The sequence below is a fragment of the Bubalus bubalis genome, chromosome 2 (genome assembly GCF_019923935.1).
Source record: "Bubalus bubalis isolate 160015118507 breed Murrah chromosome 2, NDDB_SH_1, whole genome shotgun sequence".
In the NCBI taxonomy this organism is placed as follows: Eukaryota; Metazoa; Chordata; class Mammalia; order Artiodactyla; family Bovidae; genus Bubalus; species Bubalus bubalis.
In genome coordinates, this window is record NC_059158.1 from 108218671 (window position 1) to 108239750 (window position 21080).

The window sequence follows — 21080 nt, forward strand, 5'->3', positions numbered from 1 at the left end:
AAAGGGCAGTATTAACCTGTAGGCCAAAACTTACTGGCACCTGAATTAAAGGATAAATCAAAAAATTAAAGTTTGTTTATGTGGAGAGGTACCTCCAGGACTTGGTTGCATATTCAGGGTTATAAAGGCAAAAAGAATTTGGTCTGGAACTAGAGTTTTAATGGTCATTCAATTATATATTGATGATAAGAAGATAAATAAGACTTCCTAAGACTATTATATAAAATTAGAAAAGAACAAGTACAGAACCTTGGAGAAAACTAATATAAATGAGAAAGGAAAAGAAAGATGCTGAGAAGAAGATGGCCAAGAGATTTCAGAACCAAAAGAGCACAGTCAAAAAAAGTAAGAAGAGTTTCAAGATGGCAGTGGTCAACAGTGTTATCTCTTGCAGAGAAGTCAAGAAAGATCAAGACATAAAGGTATTCATTGATTTGGCAACCTGGAGGAAGGTCAGCTATAATTTTATTTAGAGCACTTTCAGTGGAATTGTTTGCATGTGTCCCAGTGATCCTAAATATGTCTGAGGTTAGTATAAATGTCAAAGTCTTTTTACAAAAAAATATAGTTCAGTAAATAATAGGACTATAGTGTTAAGTAACAAAATGTAAAGGCAAAAAAAAAAAAAAAAAAAGAAGAAGACAACAACCTTCATAGCAATCAGCTTAGGAGACATAGTAATCAAGAGCAAGCTTCTAGAGCCAGAGTAGTTCATATTCTAGCTTTGTCATATACTGACAGCATGACCATTATGTTAGTTGTTTCAACTATAAAATGGAATTTTTGCAAAGTTAAATGCGTTAGTCTCTTAAAAGCACAGAAGATGCCTGTCAAATAGTAAGCACTGTTGTTACGTAAATGATAGAAAGAAAGACAGATGGATAGATGGATGGATGGATAGACAGGTAGATAGACAATTTTCTTAGTTACCTTGTTTTATGATCCTCTTCCACCTTTTAGATTAAATTGTTTGTAAATATGAAAAAAATGTGAGTTCCTCTCCAGTATGCACACCTTTTCCCATCCAGTGGGTTTGATGTACTTCTCTGTGGCCTCTCGCAGACCTAAGTTTTTGTTTCTCTAAACTCATTTTTTGAAAATATAGTTCACTATACTTTTAGTTTTAGGGGTATGACATAGTGTTTTGGCATTTGTAGAGTACATTATAAGTTGGTCACCATGATAAGGTTAATAGCCATCTGTCACCATACAAAGATATTAAAATATTTATGATTAGATTCCCTGTTATATTTTGCAAGAATGACATTTATTTTATATCTGGATAATATAATGAAAGTATTATTCACTCAATCATGTTTGACTCTGCGACCTCATGGACTATAATCCACCAGGCTCCTCTGTCCATGAAATTCTCCAGGCAAGAATAGTGGAGTGGATTGCCATTCCTTTCTCCAGGGGATCTTCCGAACCCAGGGATTAAACCCAGGTCTCCTGCATTGCAGGCAAATCCTTTACCATCTGCATCACCAGGGAAGGAAAATGTATTTTATAGATTTTCAGCCATTTATTCTTCACATAAGTTTTCTCTCTCTTTCTCTTTTCTTTTTCTGGGACCCTATAATGGGATAATTTATATGTCTGATGTTATTCTATAAATCCCTAAAACTATTCTCAAATATATATATATATATATTTTTTTTTTTTCTTTTTGCTGTTTTATTTAGGTGAATTCCACTACCCTATCTTCCAGATCACTGGTATATCCTGCATCCTCTAATTGGCTGTTATTCCCCATAATGTATTTTGCTCTTCAGTTCTTTTCTTCTGTTCTATTTTGCTATTTTTAAATATATTTTCTATCCCTTTGTTGAAGTACTCCCTGAGTTATTCCATTCTTCTCCCAAGTTCAGTGAGCATCTTTATGACTATGACTTTGAATTCTTTATCTGATAAACGGCTTATCTCTGTTTCATTTAGTTCTTTTTCTGATGTTTTTTGTTGATCTTTCATTGGGAAGTTATTCTTTGTCTCCTCATTTTGCCTATCTGCACTGCTTCTCTACTGGGAGTCAGAGCTTTGAGTTTGTGGACAACCCACTCATAAACAGAGTGAGTCTCACTTCTTACAACCCTTTGTCTGTTCTGGAAGTAAGCCCCATTGGTTTTAAAGCCAGACATTCTGGGAAAGTATTCTTGATGGGAAACCCAATTTGGACCTTGGGGTTCTCAGTAGAGACCTAGGCAGTTGTGGTAACCCTCACACTTGTGTATCTCCGCTCTGAGGGTGTAGCTTCTATCTCGACTGAGTCTCTATCTATCCTGCCTGTCTCAAGTCACCTTTTCTTTTTTTGTTTTTTAATATAAATTTATTTTAATTGGAGGTTAATTACTTTACTATATTGTATTGGTTTTGCCATTCATCAACATGAATCCACCACGGGTGTACATGTGTTCCCCACCCTGAACCCGCCTCCCACCTTCCTCTCCGTACCATCTTTCTGGGTCATCCCAGTGCACCAGTCCCAAGCATCCAGTATTATTCATCGAACGTGGACTGGTGATTCGCTTCTTATATGATATTTTACATGTGTCAATGCCATTCTCCCAAATCATCCCACCCTCTCCCTCTCCCACAGAGTCCAAAAGACTGTTCTATACATCTGTGTCTCTTTTGCTGTCTCGCATACAGGGTTATTGTTACCATCTTTCTAAATTCCATATATATGCATTAGTATACTGTATTGGTATTTTCTTTATATATTTAGTTGTAGAAAATTTGTTTTACTTCAAGCTATTCTCAGAGATAATTGTTTTATATGTAGCTTTTGGTGTATCTGTGGGAGGAGGTGAGCTCAGAATCCTTCTAATCGTACATCTTGATTCAGACACCATAAAGATGTTTTCTTAATCACAACTGAAGTTGTGATTTAACACCCAGTAGTGGAGTTGTATTTTTTCATGGATATAGAAAGATTACAACACTATTGATTTTTTTGTGTGTGTTTGTTTTTCAATTTGTTTCACATTTCTTTCCTCACTTTCTCTGATCAGAATCTTTTTTTTTTTAAGAGTTATTTATTTATGTATGTATTTTTGGCTGTGCTGGGTCTTTGCTGTTCTGCATTGGCTTTCTCTAGTTGGGATAAACAGAGGCTACACTTTGTTGTGGTGTGCAGACTTCTTATTGTGATGGCTTCTCTTGTTGCAGAGCACGGGCTCTAGGGTCACAGTCTTCAGCAGTTGAGCACATGGCTCAGTAGCTGTGGCATAAGACTTAGTTGCCACGTGGCATGTGGGATCTTCCTGGAGCAGCAATCAAACCTGTATCCCCTGCATTGGCAGGTGGGCTTTTTAGCCATTGGACCACCAGGGAAGCCCTGGAATCTTTTCCTGAAATAGCTTAAGAATATGATTGTCACTTCAAATAGAGAGTTTTGAAAGTATTTTTATTAATTAGATTTTCACCAATTAAAAAATGTTTTTCTTTTCTTAAAGAAGCTTTTGTTCTGAGAAGGCCTCAGTTCAATGGAGACTTAGTATCTGTTGATAATAAAAGTATTATTTTGCAGAGACCACTTTATTTTACTCTCAAACACTGGTGTGGACTCAACCATCCCTTTTAATTTTGTTCTTGAAACACCTATCAACTGGCAAATGTACAAACTGTTTTGTGTAACAAATCAAAATGACAATACTGCTTAGAAAATCAAATCAAATTCCAGAAACAGGATGAATGGAATATTAGGACATTGTCACAGTTATAGCAGTTAGATTAAATATATATATTTTTAAAAGTCATATTCTAAAACAGTATCCATTATCTATCCCATAAATTGTTAAATGAACAAATAAGTGAATCTAAGTGATTTAGTTCATTTAGAAAGGTAGTATATATAATGGCTAGTGATTGCACTCTGATATCTGAAAATGTATTTCTTTCTTAAAAGTTGTATGATTGCAAGTATTCTTTTTTTTTTTTCACAATTTTCAAAATTAAGTTTACACTTTTATAAAACGAGGGTAATTTATTTGTAAGAACAAAAATGGCCAGTAAGAGGAATAAAGGGAATAATGCTTATAGAAACACTTGGCATATTTTCTAGCTCATTGTGATGAAAATAAATTATTCCAGTTTTGGAACTTCTATTTTCTCTATCAATTTTCATCTCACTTATCCTCTGTTATGACAATACAAGGTGAACTCCAGGCTGTTTCTCAGAGAGTAGTTTTAACATTGAGATGATTTAAGTCTTCCAGTTGCTTCAGGAAAATACTTCTATAGAAAATGAAACTTTTCTTGACAACATTTGCAAGAAAATTAGCTGATACAATTAAAAAAAAAAACAAACTAGTTTCTAAGAATATTGTGTGTGTGTGTGTTAGTCTCTCAGTATGTCCAACTCTTTGCAACTCCCTGAACCCACCAGACTTCTCTGTCCATGGGATTTCCTCAGGCAAGAATACCCTATTGTGTAGCGTTCCCTTCTCCAGGGGATTTTCCCAACTCAGGGATCAAACCCAGGTCTGCTACATTACAGGCAGATTCTTTACCATCTGAGACAACAGGGAAGCCCCTAAGAATATTAGTAATACTATTGCTGCTTTAGGAAACAAAGTATCACTTATAAAACTTGAAGAATGAGGGATTCCACTTGGAGCTATTAGTATATTTAACTACAAGCAACATTTTCAATTAAAAAAATTTTAAACAAATGTAATACTCTTAAAACTATGTTTCAGTGTGGTGGAGGTGAATCTCAAATATTTTCAGGTTACTTAAATTGTTAACTTCCACAGTTTATTATATCAAGATCTAATGACCTGTCATATAAAACATTTTCCTCTGTCTCTGCTTGCATATACATATTCCTTTCATTCTACATATTATTAATTCTGTTAAAAATACTATTTCCCACTGTTTTATGGTATCTCTTTCTTTCACATATTTATATGCTATCAACAGAATTTTTTTTTCTCTCTTTTAAATGGACATTAAGAGATTTCCTTGGTGATCCAGTGGTTTAGACTCCTTGATTCCAATGCAGGCAGCACAGGTTCAATCCGTGGTCAGGGAACTAAGGTCCTACATATGCATTTTATGGCCAAAAAAAAAAAATTTGAAACAGAATCATGCAGATTAAAAAAATAAATAAATACTAAAAAATTTGAAATGGACCTTAGTTTAAAATACTAATATTTCTAAGAATGGAAAGCTGATATGAAACAGTTAAAATGCCTCCACCTTTACTTTTTGATATCAGCAGCTTTGAAGGGATGAGATTTCTGACAAGTAAAAGGCAGGTGATAGCAAAGCAAAGAGAAATTTTTGAGATTAAGTAAACTTGTTAGGTTTCTGTGAGGTATTAGAACATTGTGCAATACTGAGAGCCACGTAAAAGAGAGAGACAACATTGCCAATAAAGAGAAATGAGAGTTGAAACATGCCAAGAATATGTTGCTAAGTCATTCCAACTGTTGACAGGAAAAATCACAATGGAACTCAATTTCTACTCTTATACCTCCTTCCTGTAACAGGTAGTCTTTTGCTCCAACTACTAGTTATATAGACCTGCAACTAATTTAATTTCTCAGTAAATCTTTCTGTAGCATCTTTAAATCACATTTTGAATTAGTGGGTTTTGTTGGTTCACCTGAAAAACTTAATTTCCATTTTAGTATTATTTCTTTGGCAAAATGTAACACAGATAGATGTCAAACTAAACTGTAAATTAATTTATAGGTAGGTAGTAAGTATGGCTGCATTATAAATTGCTATTTTAAAATTATGCTATAATATAGTTTCTCTTGGAACAGTGGAAAAGATTAGTATCAAAGAAATCATAAAATTCTTTCTTCCTTGGTACTGGTTGTTTGATGCACTTGCCTCAGAAATACAAATGTAAGTGTTTATGAGCTCTTCATTCAGGTACAGTAAGATGCAAAGTCCAGAGATCCAGTCCAGGATCAAAACTTCTCAACCTCTGTATCTTTCATATTTGGAGGTAGGTAGTTCTTAGTTGGGAGTGGGGGCATTCTTTTGCATTATATGAAGTTTATTAGCATCTTTAGCCTCTACTAACTAAAATGCCAGTTAGTAACCCCAGTTATGTCATTCAAAAATGTCTCTAGACATTCTCAATTGTTCCTGAGGGGACAAAATCCCCCTTCACCATCACTACCATTGGTTAAGAACCACTGTTTTAGACAAAAGTTTTGTGATTATTAAATCATTGTGAAAATAGAAAATTTTCTGGCACAAATGTTTCTTCTTTTAAATTATACAGCAAGTAAAAGTAAATAGCAAGTCAGAAAGACATAGCACCGCTTAGAAAATCTGAAAATTCATTGGTATTTTAAGATATATCTCACCAATAAATGTAGCATGATATTACATATTTGAATTCACTCTTTTTACAGAAAACTGTGCACAAATAAATGGAAATAGTATATGTGGCTTTTAAATATTTTCTCTTTGAAATACAGCTGTCTATAGAAGATAAGATTTTTTAGATTTTTTTCTACTTCATAAATATAGAGTACAGTATAAAATTAATCCATAATATATGAGGGTTTTTTTTTATTCCAGCCCTTGAGGCTCCTTCTTTATTTATTTATATTTTTATTTTTTAACTTTACAATATTGTATTGGTTTTGCCATGTATCAAAATGAATCCACCACAGATATACATGTGTTCCCCATCCTGAACCCTCCTCCCTCCTTTCTTCCCATACCATCCCTCTGGGTCATCCCAGTGCACCAGCCCCAAGCATCCAGTATCATGCATCGAACCTAGACTGGTGACTCATTTCATATATGATATTATACATGTTTCAATGCCATTCTTCCAAATCATCCCACCCTCTCCCTCTCCCACAGAGTCCAAAAGACTGTTCTTTACATCTGTGTCTCTTTTGCTGTCTCGTATACAGGGTTATCATTACCATCTTTCTAAATTCCATATATTTGCGTTAGTATACTGTATTGGTGTTTTTCTTTCTGGCTTACTTCACTCTGTATAATAGGCTCCAGTTTCATCCACCTCATTAGAACTGATTCAAATGTATTCTTTTTAATGGCTGAGTAATACTCCATTGTGTATATGTACCACTGCTTTCTTATCCATTCATCTGCTGATGGACATCTAGGTTGCTTCCAAGTCCTGGCTATTATAAACAGTGCTGCGATGAACATTGGGGTACACGTGTCTCTTTCAATTCTGGTTTCTTCAGTGTGTATGCCCAGCAGTGGGATTTCTGGATCATAAGGCAGTTCTATTTCCAGTTTTTTTTTAAGGAATCTCCATACTGTTCTCCATAGTGGCTGTACTAGTTTGCATTCCCATCAACAGTGTAAGAGGGTTCCCTTTTCTCCACACCCTCTCCAGCATTTATTGCTTGTAGACTTTTGGATCACAGCCATTCTGACTGGTGTGAAATGGTACCTCATAGTGGTTTTGATTTGCATTTCTCTGATAATGAGTGATGTTGAGCATCTTTTCATGTGTTTGTTATCCATCTGTATGTCTTCTTTGGAGAAATGTCTATTTAAACTCAAAATGGATTAAAGATCTAAACGTAAGACCAGAAACTATAAAACTCCTAGAGGAGAACACAGGCAAAACACTCTCCGACATACATCACAGCAGGATCCTCTATGATCCACCTCCCAGATTATTGGAAATAAAAGCAAAAATAAATAAATGGCACCTAATTAACCTTAAACGCTTCTGCACAACAAAAGAAACTATTAGCAAGGTGAAAAGACAGCCTTCAGAATGGGAGAAGATAATAGCAAATGAAGCAACTGACAAACAACTAATCTCGAGAATATACAAGCAACTCCTACAGCTCAACTCCAGAAAAATCAATGACTCAATCAAAAAATGGGCCAAAGAACTAAATAGACATTTCTCCAAAGAAGACATACAGATGGCTAACAAACACATGAAAAGATGCTCAACATCACTCATTATCAGAGAAATGCAAATCAAAACCACTATGAGGTACCATTTCACGCCAGTCAGAATGGCTGCGATCCAAAAGTCTACAAGCAATAAATGCTGGAGAGGGTGTGGAGAAAAGGGAACCCTCTTACACTGTTGGTGGGAATGCAAACTAGTACAGCCACTATGGAGAACAGTGTGGAGATTCCTTAAAAAAAAAAACTGGAAATAGAACTGCCTTATGATCCAGCAATCCCACTGCTGGGCATACACACTGAGGAAACCAGAAGGGAAAGAGACACGTGTACCCCAATGTTCATCGCAGCCCTGTTTATAATAGCCAGGACATGGAAGCAACCTAGATGTCCATCAGCAGATGAATGGATAAGAAAGCAGTGGTACATATTCACAATGGATTATTACTCAGCCATTAAAAAGAATACATTTGAATCAGTTCTAATGAGGTGGATGAAACTGGAGCCTATTATACAGGTGTGAAGTAAGCCAGAAAGAAAAACACCAATACAGTATACTAACACATATATATGGAATTTAGAAAGATGGTAACGATAACCCTGTATACGAGACAGCAAAAGAGACACTGATGTATAGAACAGTCTTATGGACTCTGTGGGAGAGGGAGAGGGTGAGAAGATTTGGGAGAATGGCTTTGAAACATGTAAAATATCATGTATGAAACGTGTTGCCAGTCCAGGTTCGATGCACGATACTGGATGCTTGGGGCTGGTGCACTGGGATGACCCAGAGGGATGGTATGGGGAGGGAGGGGGGAGGAGGGTTCAGGATGGGGAACACATGTATACCTGTGGCAGATTCATTTTGATATTTGGCAAAACTAATACAATTATGTAAAGTTTAAAAATAAAATAAAATTAAAAACAAAAACAAAACAAAAAAAAATAAAATAGAGAGAGATTGCCTTCTCATTAGTGTAGACTTTAGAAAGTGGTGTTAACTCTTTCAGTTTATATTTACAGCCAGGAAATATGAGAAAACTGAAAACTATGTTTCTATGATAGTTATGTTTCTAGTTCTTACTTAGATGCAAGGAACACAATTTTCCCTCCTTATTTTCTGGCTATAGAGACCACTCTCCTCCTGCAAAAAATAAGGTTCTAGTTCTTGATGGAAGAGTCATGATTCAATATAATATGTGTAGGCATGGAGGAGGAGAGACTGAGGGAAATGTAGAAAGAATTGGGGATGAAATGAAAATAATGGAAAACAAATCAGTGTCTCTCAGCTCTTACTCTCTTCTAATCACAAAATGTTAAAAGAGAAATAAAAAAAATTTTAATGTAAAAAAAATAATAATAAATGCCTAATGCCTTTTATGTTGATAACTGAAACTATAATTTAGAGTTGGAATAAATCAAAATTAGCTAGCTTCATTAGAAAATATTTTGTGAAGGAAAAATAACTTGAGCTGATTCATGAAATAATAATGTAAGGCTGTTGGTAATGAAATTCTACAGGAAGAAAATACTTTCTGTAGAAGTAGAAAAAGACAAGCTATAGATGTTCAATGAACAATTTGGAGTCCTTTTTACCATGTGCATAATGTGTATGTAGAAGGAAAATGGTAGATGAAACTACAAGGTAGGATGGTATCTTTGAAACAGAGTTTAATATACTTTTGATAGTCCCATAGAATACTAGTTACATGGTTATAGCAGTTACTCCAAAGTGATGAAATAGTTTTATATTGCAAGAGGAGAGGTAAAAATGGAAAGAAAGGGTGCATAATAGGCAAGTCTGATAATACTTGACAGTTAAATATGGTAGTGAAAGAGGAGTAAAAAAAAAAATCTTTGAAATTAAAATTTTGTGAATTTAGAAGACTTATGATATCTTTAATAAAAATAAACAGAGTGGATCAGGATTAAAAAAAAATAATGATGAAAGGTAAAAAAATGGCAGGTAAATAAATCTGGAGGGCTTCCAGGTGGCACAGTGGTGAAGAATCTGCCTAACAATGCAAGAGACACAGGAGATGTGGGTTCAGTCCCTGGGTCTAGAAGATCTGGAGGAGGAAATGACACCCCACTCCAGTATTCTTGCCTGGAGAATCCCATGAAAAGAGAAGCCTAGTGGAGTATAGTCCATGGGGTCGCAAAGAGTTGCACATGACTGAGCAACTGAGCAAACCAATCTGGCTAGTGTTAAAAAACCTTGGAGGAAATGGTAGCAAATAAAATTTGAGTCTTTGTGAGGAAGATTTATCTAAGGTAGAGAAACTATCCAAGATTTTTAAGCAAAGGAACTATATGAGCAAGTCTGTATTTTAGAAAATTTCCATAGACAATGAGGAGAGACTGAAAATTAAGAGATTATTTAGGAAGTTAGAGCAGCAACCCAAGCAAGAGATGCAAAGAACCTAAATTGAGCCACTGCCCATATATTTGGAGAGAATGGTGTATGGGGTAAGAGTACAGACTCTTAAATTCTTTGATGTAAGAACTATCTCTTATCTGCTGTTATATCCAGCTTTTTAAAACTAGGCAGAATATGAAGTCATTCATAAATATGTATTCAATGAGTAAATATAAGAGGGGGCTTAGCTATGTCTACCTGGAGAAGGAAATGACAACCCACTCCAGTACTCTTGCCTGGAAAATTCCATGGACTGAGGAGCCTGGTAGGCTACAGTCCATGGGATTGCAAAGAGTCAGGAACGACTGAGCGACTTCACTTTCACTTTACATATGTCTAAGCGTCTCTGTTTGGTCAACTTGAGTTTTGATAATAAGAATTATCAATGAACCCAATTTGCACACCTATATTTGGATTTCGTCTGTTAATATTCTTTATAGCATCTATTGACTGGTCAGTTTTTCCCATCTCCTGGATACAATACATGGGATAGCTTTGGTTTGGTAGGGGTTTACAATCTTTGTATTAATATTGGATATAGCAATAGTATTTCTTATAAATAGTAACCTTTATGTCAGATATTGTCTGTAAAGAGCCAGAAAATATATTTCAGGGTTTTTTATGCCAAGTGATCCCTGCTGAAACTGTTCAACTCTGCTATTATAGTGAGAAAGTCATGGGGATAACATGTTAATTAATGAGCATGGCTATGGTCCAATAAAACTTTATTCATAAAAATAGACAGTGAACCAGATAAGGCTCCAGGATCCATATTTGCTGATCCTTGCTTTATACTAAGACGTGAGTATAAAAACCAAATTCCTTAATTTGGTAATTAGAGTAAGTATCTATTTAAATGTGTGGTTAGAAATAACATCAAAAAGATTTAACTCCATTATTTCAAAGTGAGAAAAGATAAAAAATGAAAGAAGGCTTTGTGGATTTTTCCTCACCATGAAGCACAAAATATTGTTAATATTACCTTACAGTGTTATCATTAATACAGATATTGGGCTACAAAGTGTATTTTTTTACTTTAGTATATATAGAAATTTAATATGTTATTGTTGATTTTAGAAAGCTTTTTATCATGATTATAGGATGCTGAGAAAAGTTAATATGATTCCAGGCTAAAAGATAATGATGTTTAAAGTGAAATCCAAGTACTTGTTATTGAGTTGTCATGGATTATGCTTTTAATTTCTTTGAGAGGAATAGCATTTTCTATGTCAATGTTTCTAAACAAATATCTCCTTTTTCCTTCTCCTCCCTCTATTCCTCTTCTTCTTTTTTTTTTTTCTTTATCCCCTTTCTTCCCCATCCTCTTCTTTTTTTCAAGAATCGAAAACTTTGAGGTGTTTTGTTTTTGTTTTTTCCTATTTACCAGTGACTGGGTAACCCTACTCTAGATAGCTAACACTTCAACAGTGCCTCTTTATTTCTTTTATTTTAATATTCTCTTTATTTTGGTAACATCTTTGCTCCTGAATAATCTTCCCATCTAACCTCTTGCTTTTCTAACCTTTAGTTCCTTAAAGACACCCATTGTAGTGTTGCTACTTCATCACTCAGTCCTCTCTGATCTCATGAACTGTAGGCCACCAAGTTCTTCTGTCCCTGTCCAGACAAGAATACTAGAGTGGGTTGCCATTTGCTTTTCCAGGGGATCTTTCTGTCCCAGAGTTTGAACCCAGGTCTCCCACATTACAGATTCTTTACCATCTGAGCCAATTATAATCAGTTCATTTCAGTTCAGTCGCTCAGTTGAGTCCAACTCTGTGACCCCATGAACCGCAGCATGCCAGGCCTTCCTGTTCATCACCAACTACCGGAGTCCACCCAAACCTGTCCATTGAGTTGGTGATGCCATCCAACCATCTCATCCTCTGTCGTCCCCTTCTCCTCCTGCCCTCAATCTTTCCCAGCATCAGGGTCTTTTCAAATGAGTCAGCTCTTCACATCAGGCAGCCAAAGTATTGGAGTTTCAGCTTCAACATCAGTCCCTCCAATGAACACCCAGGACTGATCTCCTTTAGGATGGACTGGTTGGATCTCCTTGCAGTCCAAGGGACTCTCAAGAGTCTTCTCCAACAACACAGTTCAAAAGCATCAGTTATAATAAATGAAGTTAAAAGGAAAGAAAGCAGAATATGTGGCATTTATACCATGTGCTGGGCTTCCCCAGTGGCTCAGTGGTAAAGAATCTGCCTGTAATACAGGAGCCACAGGAGACACAAGTTCCATCCCTGGGTCAGAAAGATCCCCTAGAGAAGGGCATGGCAACCCACTCCAGTATTCTACCTGGAGAATCCCACTGACAGAGGATCCTGGGGGGCTATAGTCCATAGGGTTGCAAAGAGTTGGACATGATTGAAGCAACTTAGTATGTACACATATCATGTGACAGAGTGACTTAACACTCATAAAGAATCTCTCAACTTTAGTTTCCACTATTTTCTAATAATTTTTGTCCTTAATTTATTTGCTTGGGAAAATATTTCTGAGTCTTTCATTTTCTTTTTTGTTTTTATTTTTTAAATCAAATGCATAGACATGGATCGTTTTTGCTATCTTGTGGGGAGGGTCCTGAAGACAGCCGAAGGCTACCTTGAGCATTTATTAAATTCAGTTAATTTCTCATAACCTCTACAATTCTTATTATAACCTACTGATTTTTATTCTTTGTGGTTTAAAAGTCTATAAGACTGATATTGCTACCCCCCAAAATAGATCCACTTGTTAGGAAAATATTATTAGTTGAAGACTAAAGTATTGCTGCTGAGATCAGAACGTATAATTATTTTCCGCTCTCAGTTGACCAGCATAGTTCTATAGAATTTGTCCTACTAGATAGGCTTTATAAAAACAATATTTAAGAGAACATTGGATCAATTGAGATTAAAAGCTTATCCAAAAGATATGATGATGTCTGGGGAGTGTGTATTTCCTCAGTTCTGTCTCGTCACAACAAAAATTTTAAACGATGGACCAGCATTACAGCTCTTGGATGGATCAGTGTTACAGCTCCTTGTTACAGCTCAGTTTTATTTAGAAAATAAAGGAAAATACACCCTCAAGGTGTGAGGGCATGATGACCCAAAAGATGCTAAGAGAAGAGAGAGAAATCTCCAGTCTTTTGGCTCCTCTTTTTATATGTTTTTTTCTCATACACCTGGGCCTGTCCTATGTAAATTGGGCTAGCCAGGAGTGCTGTCTGTTCTACCTGAGGTCCTCACTCCAGTCCTCGGACCTTCCTTTGTCCTATTTTTCCAGGCTTTTCCCTTCCTTGTCTTTTAGCCACCACCATTCTGGACTCCTTTTTCCTATTCTAACTACCTAACAATGACAAAATAAGAAACACAAAAGAACGAGAGAATGAGATCAAACACAAAATTTAATATTCCATTTTAAATTTGAAGTTTTGTACACAATGGAATATAGTAAGTATGGATATGTAGCAATATTTAGCCATAGAATACCTTAATACAGCAAAAAAAATAAAGACATCTTTATTATAAAGGAAGATGAAATTTTTATTCATATAGGCCTCTGATTTGGAAAAGAAATGGCCTGAAAAGATACACAGTATATGTAACAGCAGTTTCTCAACTGGAACTCCTGACACCTGCATGATCATCTACTTGAGTTTAATTTATACAAAATTTAATAGTTATTCCTGATTGTTTCTCAGACTAAATACTTAAAAAGAAATCCTTTGCTTCTAAGGCAATAGAATGAATATCATTCATCTTAGAGGAACTTGAGGGAGTTATCTTAGTTGTTATCTTTGATGAGGAAAAATGTTTTTATTAATGTAATAACTGTGTATGATTGTCATTATCATCATATTAATCACTCGAGTAATGTGTGTTATCTAGGGAACTTCACTTTGAATCTTTAAGTAAATAACCCTTGTCACCCTCAGAGGTCCCCTAATATATTCTTCCTTCTTCACTGTTAATATTTCACTGTGTAATTACAGCTCCCAATCCCTGTGCAGCTAATGATGGCAGAGGCCCCTGCTCGCACATGTGTCTGATCAATCATAATAGGAGTGCTGCCTGTGCATGTCCCCACTTGATGAAGCTTTCCTCCAACAAGAAGACCTGCTATGGTAAATTTCTCCCAGATCTTACAGAAACTCCAAAGTGAATCCTTCAGGTTGTATTAGCATTTGGATTTTCCTCACAGTAGAGCAGGAGAGGTTTTTAATGTCCTTAAAAACCACCATTTGAGGTGGTGCTATTTTCACTCAGTTGATGATTCATCTACTTTGGGAAACACTGACAAATTCTTTAAATATGTGATAGGCTGCACTTTGCTGCTTATTATCTTATTCACTTTTTTTCTTGCTACTTTCTTATTTGGTGTGTTAGCAGAGTTTATCTCTACAGAACAGGGAGATTTGTAAGTGAAAGTGCATTATCAAAAAATGATGATGTAGGTAACCTGCATAACAAAGATGTATTTAACAGCTTTAATCTCCTTCTGCTCTTCTTAAGTTACTTCAGCATCATTTTATAGGGGATTATCAACTTGAAGAGAGAAAATATGAAGTAAAATATATAATTTGGGAAGATTTGTAAAAAAAACCTTAAACAGCATATTTAAACCAAAAATTGATACTAAAATTTGTGAAAGAAAATCAGACTGTGCTTTGTTTTGTTTTATTAGTAATTTTTGTTGATTTGCAAAACAATTACTTTGAAGGGTCAATAAAAGTGTATTCATCAAATTTTAACTCAGGGATTTAGGTACTCTTGGCTTTAACTAATTTTTCACAATAATAACATATCTCAAAGGAGAAAAACAAGAGAACAAAATATCTGTGACTCCTCTTTCTATTAAATCTACTAATATTTCACAAACTCGGTGCAAGAAAGGTGCCTATTTAAGTAGAAGTAATAGAATGCCTCACAATATTAGTTACTACAGATTCACAAAAATTTACAGTATGTTATGCTTTAACATTAGCTTAATTTTGATAGGGAAAACATGAACATGACTTTTAAAAGCAATGTTCAACCTCATTTTATTCAAAGATCATATAGAGAAAAGTGTTCTTAGATTTCCTTCAAAAAGCATTTACTACACTGTAATATTGTTATGATTATAAACAAAGACAAATGTGGCTGTGTGAGATTTGTAAAGTTCATGTCTTTTAACAAGTTTGCTTGAAATTCTAAGATCAGACCAATTACTGACAATTTCTTGGCATTAAGAAAATGACTTAAGGATTTTAACTTATTTTTCATATGTTTATCAAATCTTGGTCATGTTTTTCATATGCGAAAAACCTATTAAATCATCAACAAATGTTTAGAATTTCTAGGCTGCTTCAAATTTGCCAAGCTTATAAAGAAAAACACATTTCTGTTTCATTTCTAGAAATGAAGAAATTTCTTCTATATGCAAGACGTTCTGAAATCAGAGGAGTGGATATTGATAATCCATATTTTAACTTTATCACGGCCTTTACAGTCCCTGATATTGATGATGTTACTGTGATAGACTTTGATGCTTCTGAAGAACGTCTATATTGGACAGACATTAAGACACAAACCATTAAACGGGCTTTTATTAATGGAACTGGATTAGAAACTGTTATTTCAAGAGGTAAAAGATTTCTACTATACAGCTTTAAAAATGTTTGTTATTTAGTCTGTAATAATTGTGTCTCTTTTGTATTCTTTTTCTATTATCCAATTCTATGTTGTTAATTAATAGTTGGAATTGATTATTCAGTGATTTAATAATATGCTGTATTCTAACAATTGTTGAATGCTATAATTACATTGAATATAGTCATCTGATAACTAGAAATTTATCAAGAAGAAACAAATTCAGAATGGATGTTGAAATTAACAGATTTTTAAGTAAACATTTCTAAGTAAAAAGAAGACTCCTTTTCGCTGTTGAGGGTGTAGTTGTATTTGCCAAATGAATATAGGATATTGGTAAAGACTGTTCACTCTGATTCAAGCTTATTATCAACTTCCTTTTGCATCTATTTTTTACAGAACTAGACTAAACAAATAAGAGAGAAAACTTGTTCCTGTCCTCCTCCTGACCCAGCAGGTTGAATCATAAGTTTTCAGTAATGTTGAATTAACAACCTTTAATTAATTTTTTTTAATTAAAAATCTTAAAAAGAGAAAAAAGTAAATTTTCCAAAAGTAGAAAATACAGCTGAAATGAGACATACATATAAATGCAGTGGTTGAACTCTGAATGGTTAGCATGAATTATCCTCATTTTTGTTCTAATTTTGGTATAATGTGATTTCTGGGTCAGTTATTGTTTTATTGAGTGAATCTTAGTTGAGTACCTGCTGTTTGCCATGACTTTCAGAATCAACCAAGACACTTTTTCTTCAGTCTCATGCTCCTTGCAAAGACATTACTTTACCAACAAAGTTCTGTCTAGTCAAACCTATGGTTTTCCCAGTAGTCATGTATGGATGTGAGAGGTAGACTATAAAGAAAGCTGAGCACTGAAGAATTGATGGTTTTGAACTGTGGTGTTAGAGAAAGCTTTGAGAGTCCCTTGGACTGCAAGGAAATCCAACCAGTCCATCCTAAGGGCAATCAGTTCTGAATATTCTTCGGAAGGACTGATGATGAAACTGAAGCTCCAATACTTTGGCCACCTGATGCGAAGAAATGACTCATTTGAAAAGACCCTGATGCTGGGAAAGATTGAAGGTGGGAGGAGAAGGGGATGACAGAGGATTAGATGGTTGGATGTCATCACTGACTCAATCGACATGAGTTTGAGTAAACGCCGGGAGTTGGTGATGGAAGGGAGGCCTGGTGTGCTGAAGCCCATGGGGTCACAGAGTCAGACACAACTGAGTGACTGAGAGACTGAACTAACTAATTATCCTCCTTGAAGCGTGGTTTGAAGGAAAGCAGAGGAAGGCATTCCCAGGTGGCTCAGTGGTAAAGAGCCACCTAGAAATGCCATTGCAGAAGATTCATGAGATGGGGGTTTAATCCCTAGGTTGGAAGGGTCCCCTAGAGAAGGAAATGACAACCCTCTGCAGTATTTTTGCCTGGAAAATCCCATGGACAGAGGAGCCCGGCAGCTATAATCCATAGGGTTGCAAAGAGTTAGTCACAATTGAGCATACATGCATGAATGGAGAAAGGCATAATCAGTAATTCAAACAGATATATCTAATTCCTCTGCCTTGAAAAATACTGAAAATTTAAAAATCAGACATTATTTGAGCAATGATTAACTTCTTAACAAAAGCAATAAAAGTACAGGTTTTAAATTTAGCTGTTTCTTAACAGTTTCCATACATACTACTAGAAGACTGGCTTGAGTACCACTAGTAGATCTGAGAGTATTTGAGCACTCAAGTATTCTCATATTTATGCTAGCTCTTTACCCATCTCAAGTTAATACTGTTAATGAAACTTGAATGTATTGGTTATAAGTTTTGTTCAAATATTTATTTCAAAGGTTCTATAAGAGAAGAAAAAAAAGCTAATGCAATTTTTTTTTCAGGACTTTTCATAGGGGCAAAGGAAAAAAATAATTATCATTAGACTAGATTTTAAAAGACTATCTGGTTAATGACCATGAAAAGCCTTGAGAGAACAGTTAAAGGACGTAAGGTGCTCCCAAGACTGACTGATAGCTCAGTGGTCTTCTCACAAGAAGTTCATCAAAATCTAATAGAAAATTGTTCACATATTTTATCAGGAATGTTAAGTACTTTCCAAAGGCTCTATGAATTGTAAAAAGTAAAGATGTTTTTACCTCAAAAAAAAAAATATGGGGGAACAATTTTCTGTCTCTAAGTATAAATTGATAGCTAGTAGCAATTTGGTGAGTTTATCTTTGAGAAAATCACAATTATCTCCATTTAGCAGACTCTACAATTATTAACCACAAATTGAGCAATAATATTTTCTTACTAATAATAGATATACACATTAGGAACAATAATTATTAATTCAATCATTTTGAAAAATATTAGAATATGTTCTTATATGATAAGAAATTGAAGGAAGTCCAGTATAGACTGAATAGTATGAAGTACAGAATAGGGAGTTATATATCTAAAAAATAATAATAATAATCAGAACCAAATCATACCAGCCTATGTGGGCTAAATTGTTTATTTCTATGTTAATACTGAAAATAATGAGAACTGAGGACATGTTTTAAGGAGAGTATGACCACATGATTAGTTTACTTGGAAAAATCACTCTAGATATTATTCTTACTAGAGAGTTGAAGAGATCTAAGGCGATGGCGCCCCACTCCAGTACTCTTGCCTGGAAAATCCCATGGACGGAGGAGCCTGGTGGGCTGCAGTCCATGGGGTCGCAAAGAGTCGGACACAACTAAGTGATTTCACTTTCACTTTTCACTTTCATGCATTGGAGAAGGAAATGGCAACCCACTCCAATGTTCTTGCCTGGAGAATCCCAGGGATGGGGGAGCCTGGTGGGCTGCCATCTATGGGATCGCACAGAGTTGGACATGACTGAAGTGACTTACCAGCACCAACACCAGCAGGGTGAAGCTAGATGAGCAGTGAACTCTGGGAAATAAGTTTGCTGTAATGGTTTTAGTAAAAGGTGATGGAAGCCTGGAAAGGGCGGAAACAAAAGAAACAGTGGAATGTGAAAAAATTTTTGAGATTACAAAGAGTAAATACTTGAAATAATTGAATATGAAGATTGAGGAACAGGCATTGTCAAGGACAACTACTTAGTCTCTGGCTACTGGACAAGTTGAACAACATTGCCTTTCCCTTTCTTCATGAATGAAACTTTGTTAGAGATCGATATGTCCTTCCATAAGAAGAGAATCTTTGGATAACCTTTAGGTAGTTCAACTTCTGAACTCATCAAACTATCTCAAATCCTGCCAGTAATTGTACTTTATTTTATCCTTTTATCTGTTTGAGTCCATGCAAATTAAATTTTGGCCATTCTCTTATCTCTTATACTGTTGGCCTCTGTTTTCTCACTTCATTATCCTTCATCTACTGGAATTTTTCTTGAGACATTCTTCTTACCTTTCTCAGCCCAAGTCTAATGTCAAACCACCTTCAAAAATCAGGACCCCATCTATCCATTGCCCCAAGCAGTCTCCATTTTTCTTCCAGTTAGACCGTTTTCTGATGAAAACACTGAGGCTCTTTGGATCAAGATTTTATGAAGGTGATTAAAAATAGTTTGTCTGCTTTATCATTCTCCATATGCTGAAACACTAAGCTATTCTTTATGTATTACCCATGTTAGCTCTTATTTATAGTCAGTTGTAGCAGATAATAGCAGATAATTTCGTTAACAGATAAACACTAATATATGACTATAGACACATTCATTGTATTCATTATTTATTTATAAGTTAATATATATTTAACAATGACCAAGATGTAATTTTATTCTTAAAAAATAAATAATTAACAATTCTTGGCAAAAGGGTTTCTAGTTACCTGCAACCCTACTTTCTGGTGGCAGTTAATTCTTATACTTGAGTCACTGCTTGGCCTAAATGTTTTCAGTTATTCATGCTCTCAAGGTTTATTTTTCTGACATGTTATATAATAATAGGTGTCATTAATGTGACAAATACCATGACCTCAATTAATCTTTGAGAACCTATTGTTAAGAATTATTTCTATTCTGCAGGTAAGAAAACTGACATTCTCAGAAACTAAAGCTTAGTGTCTAAACCAAAGAGAGGAAATGATAAATTCTTACTTAGGATTGTATGTTTAGAGCTCCTATCAGCCTTACTGCTGATAATAGGACTTGGAACTTCATTTCAATAGGCTGGGTGTTTTCCTTTTAATATAGCCCCAGAAACTCAGTTGCACATCTTGAGTACTCCTGTACTGCCTCAGTTCAGTTCAGTTCAGTTGCTCAGTAGTGTCTGACTCTGCAACCCCATGGACTGCAGCATGCCAGGCCTCGCTGTCCATCAGCAAATCCCAGAGCTTACTCAAACTCATGTCCATTGAGTCAGTGATGCCATTCCAACCATCTCATCCTCTGTCGTCCCTTTCTCCTCTCACCTTCAATCTTTCCAAGCATCAGGTCTTTTCAAATGAGTCAGCTCTTCTCATCAGGTGGGCAAAGTATTGGAGTTTCAGCTTTAGCATCAGTTCTTCCAATGAATATTCAGGACTGATTTCCTTGAGGATGGACTAGTTGGATCTCCTTGCAGTCCAAGGGACTCTCAAGAGTCTTCTCCAACAACACAGTTCACAAGCATCAATTCTTCAGTGCTCAGCTTTCTTTATAGTCCAACTCTCACATCCATACATGACTCCTGGAAAAACCATAGCTTTGACTATGTAATGTCTCTGTTTTAATATCCTGTCTAGGTTGGCCATAACTTTTCTTCCAAGGAGTAAGCATCTTTTAATTTCATGGCTTCAGTCACCATCTGCAGTGATTTTGGAGCCCCCAAAAATAAAGTCAGGCACTGTTTCCCCATCTATTTGCCATGAAGTAATGGGACCAGATGCCAGGATCTTAGTTTTCTGAATATTGAGTTTTAAGCCAACTTTTTCACTCTCCTCTTTCACTTTCATCAAGAGGCTCTTTAGTTCTTCTTCACCTTCTCCCATAAGGGTGGTGTCATCTACATATCTGAGGTTATTGATATTTCTCCTGGCAATCTTGATCCCTGCTTGTACTTCTTCCAGCGAGTATTTCTCATGATGTACTCTGCATATAAGTTAAATAAGCAGGGTGACGATATACAACCTTGACATATTCCTCTCCTGATTTGGAACCAGTCTGTTGTT

The 21080-nt window shown here is 35.5% G+C and overlaps 1 protein-coding gene across 1 annotated transcript in view; it reads left to right on the forward strand.

The window, feature by feature from the left end:
• LRP1B (LDL receptor related protein 1B) overlaps window positions 1–21080 on the forward strand; it is a 2209913-nt gene that overhangs the window by 1464657 nt on the left and 724176 nt on the right. Inside the window, exons 28-29 of the mRNA XM_025261770.3 lie at window positions 14280–14411; window positions 15686–15913. Coding sequence (XP_025117555.3) covers window positions 14280–14411; window positions 15686–15913 — 360 coding nt within the window. The remainder of the gene's footprint in view (window positions 1–14279; window positions 14412–15685; window positions 15914–21080) is intronic.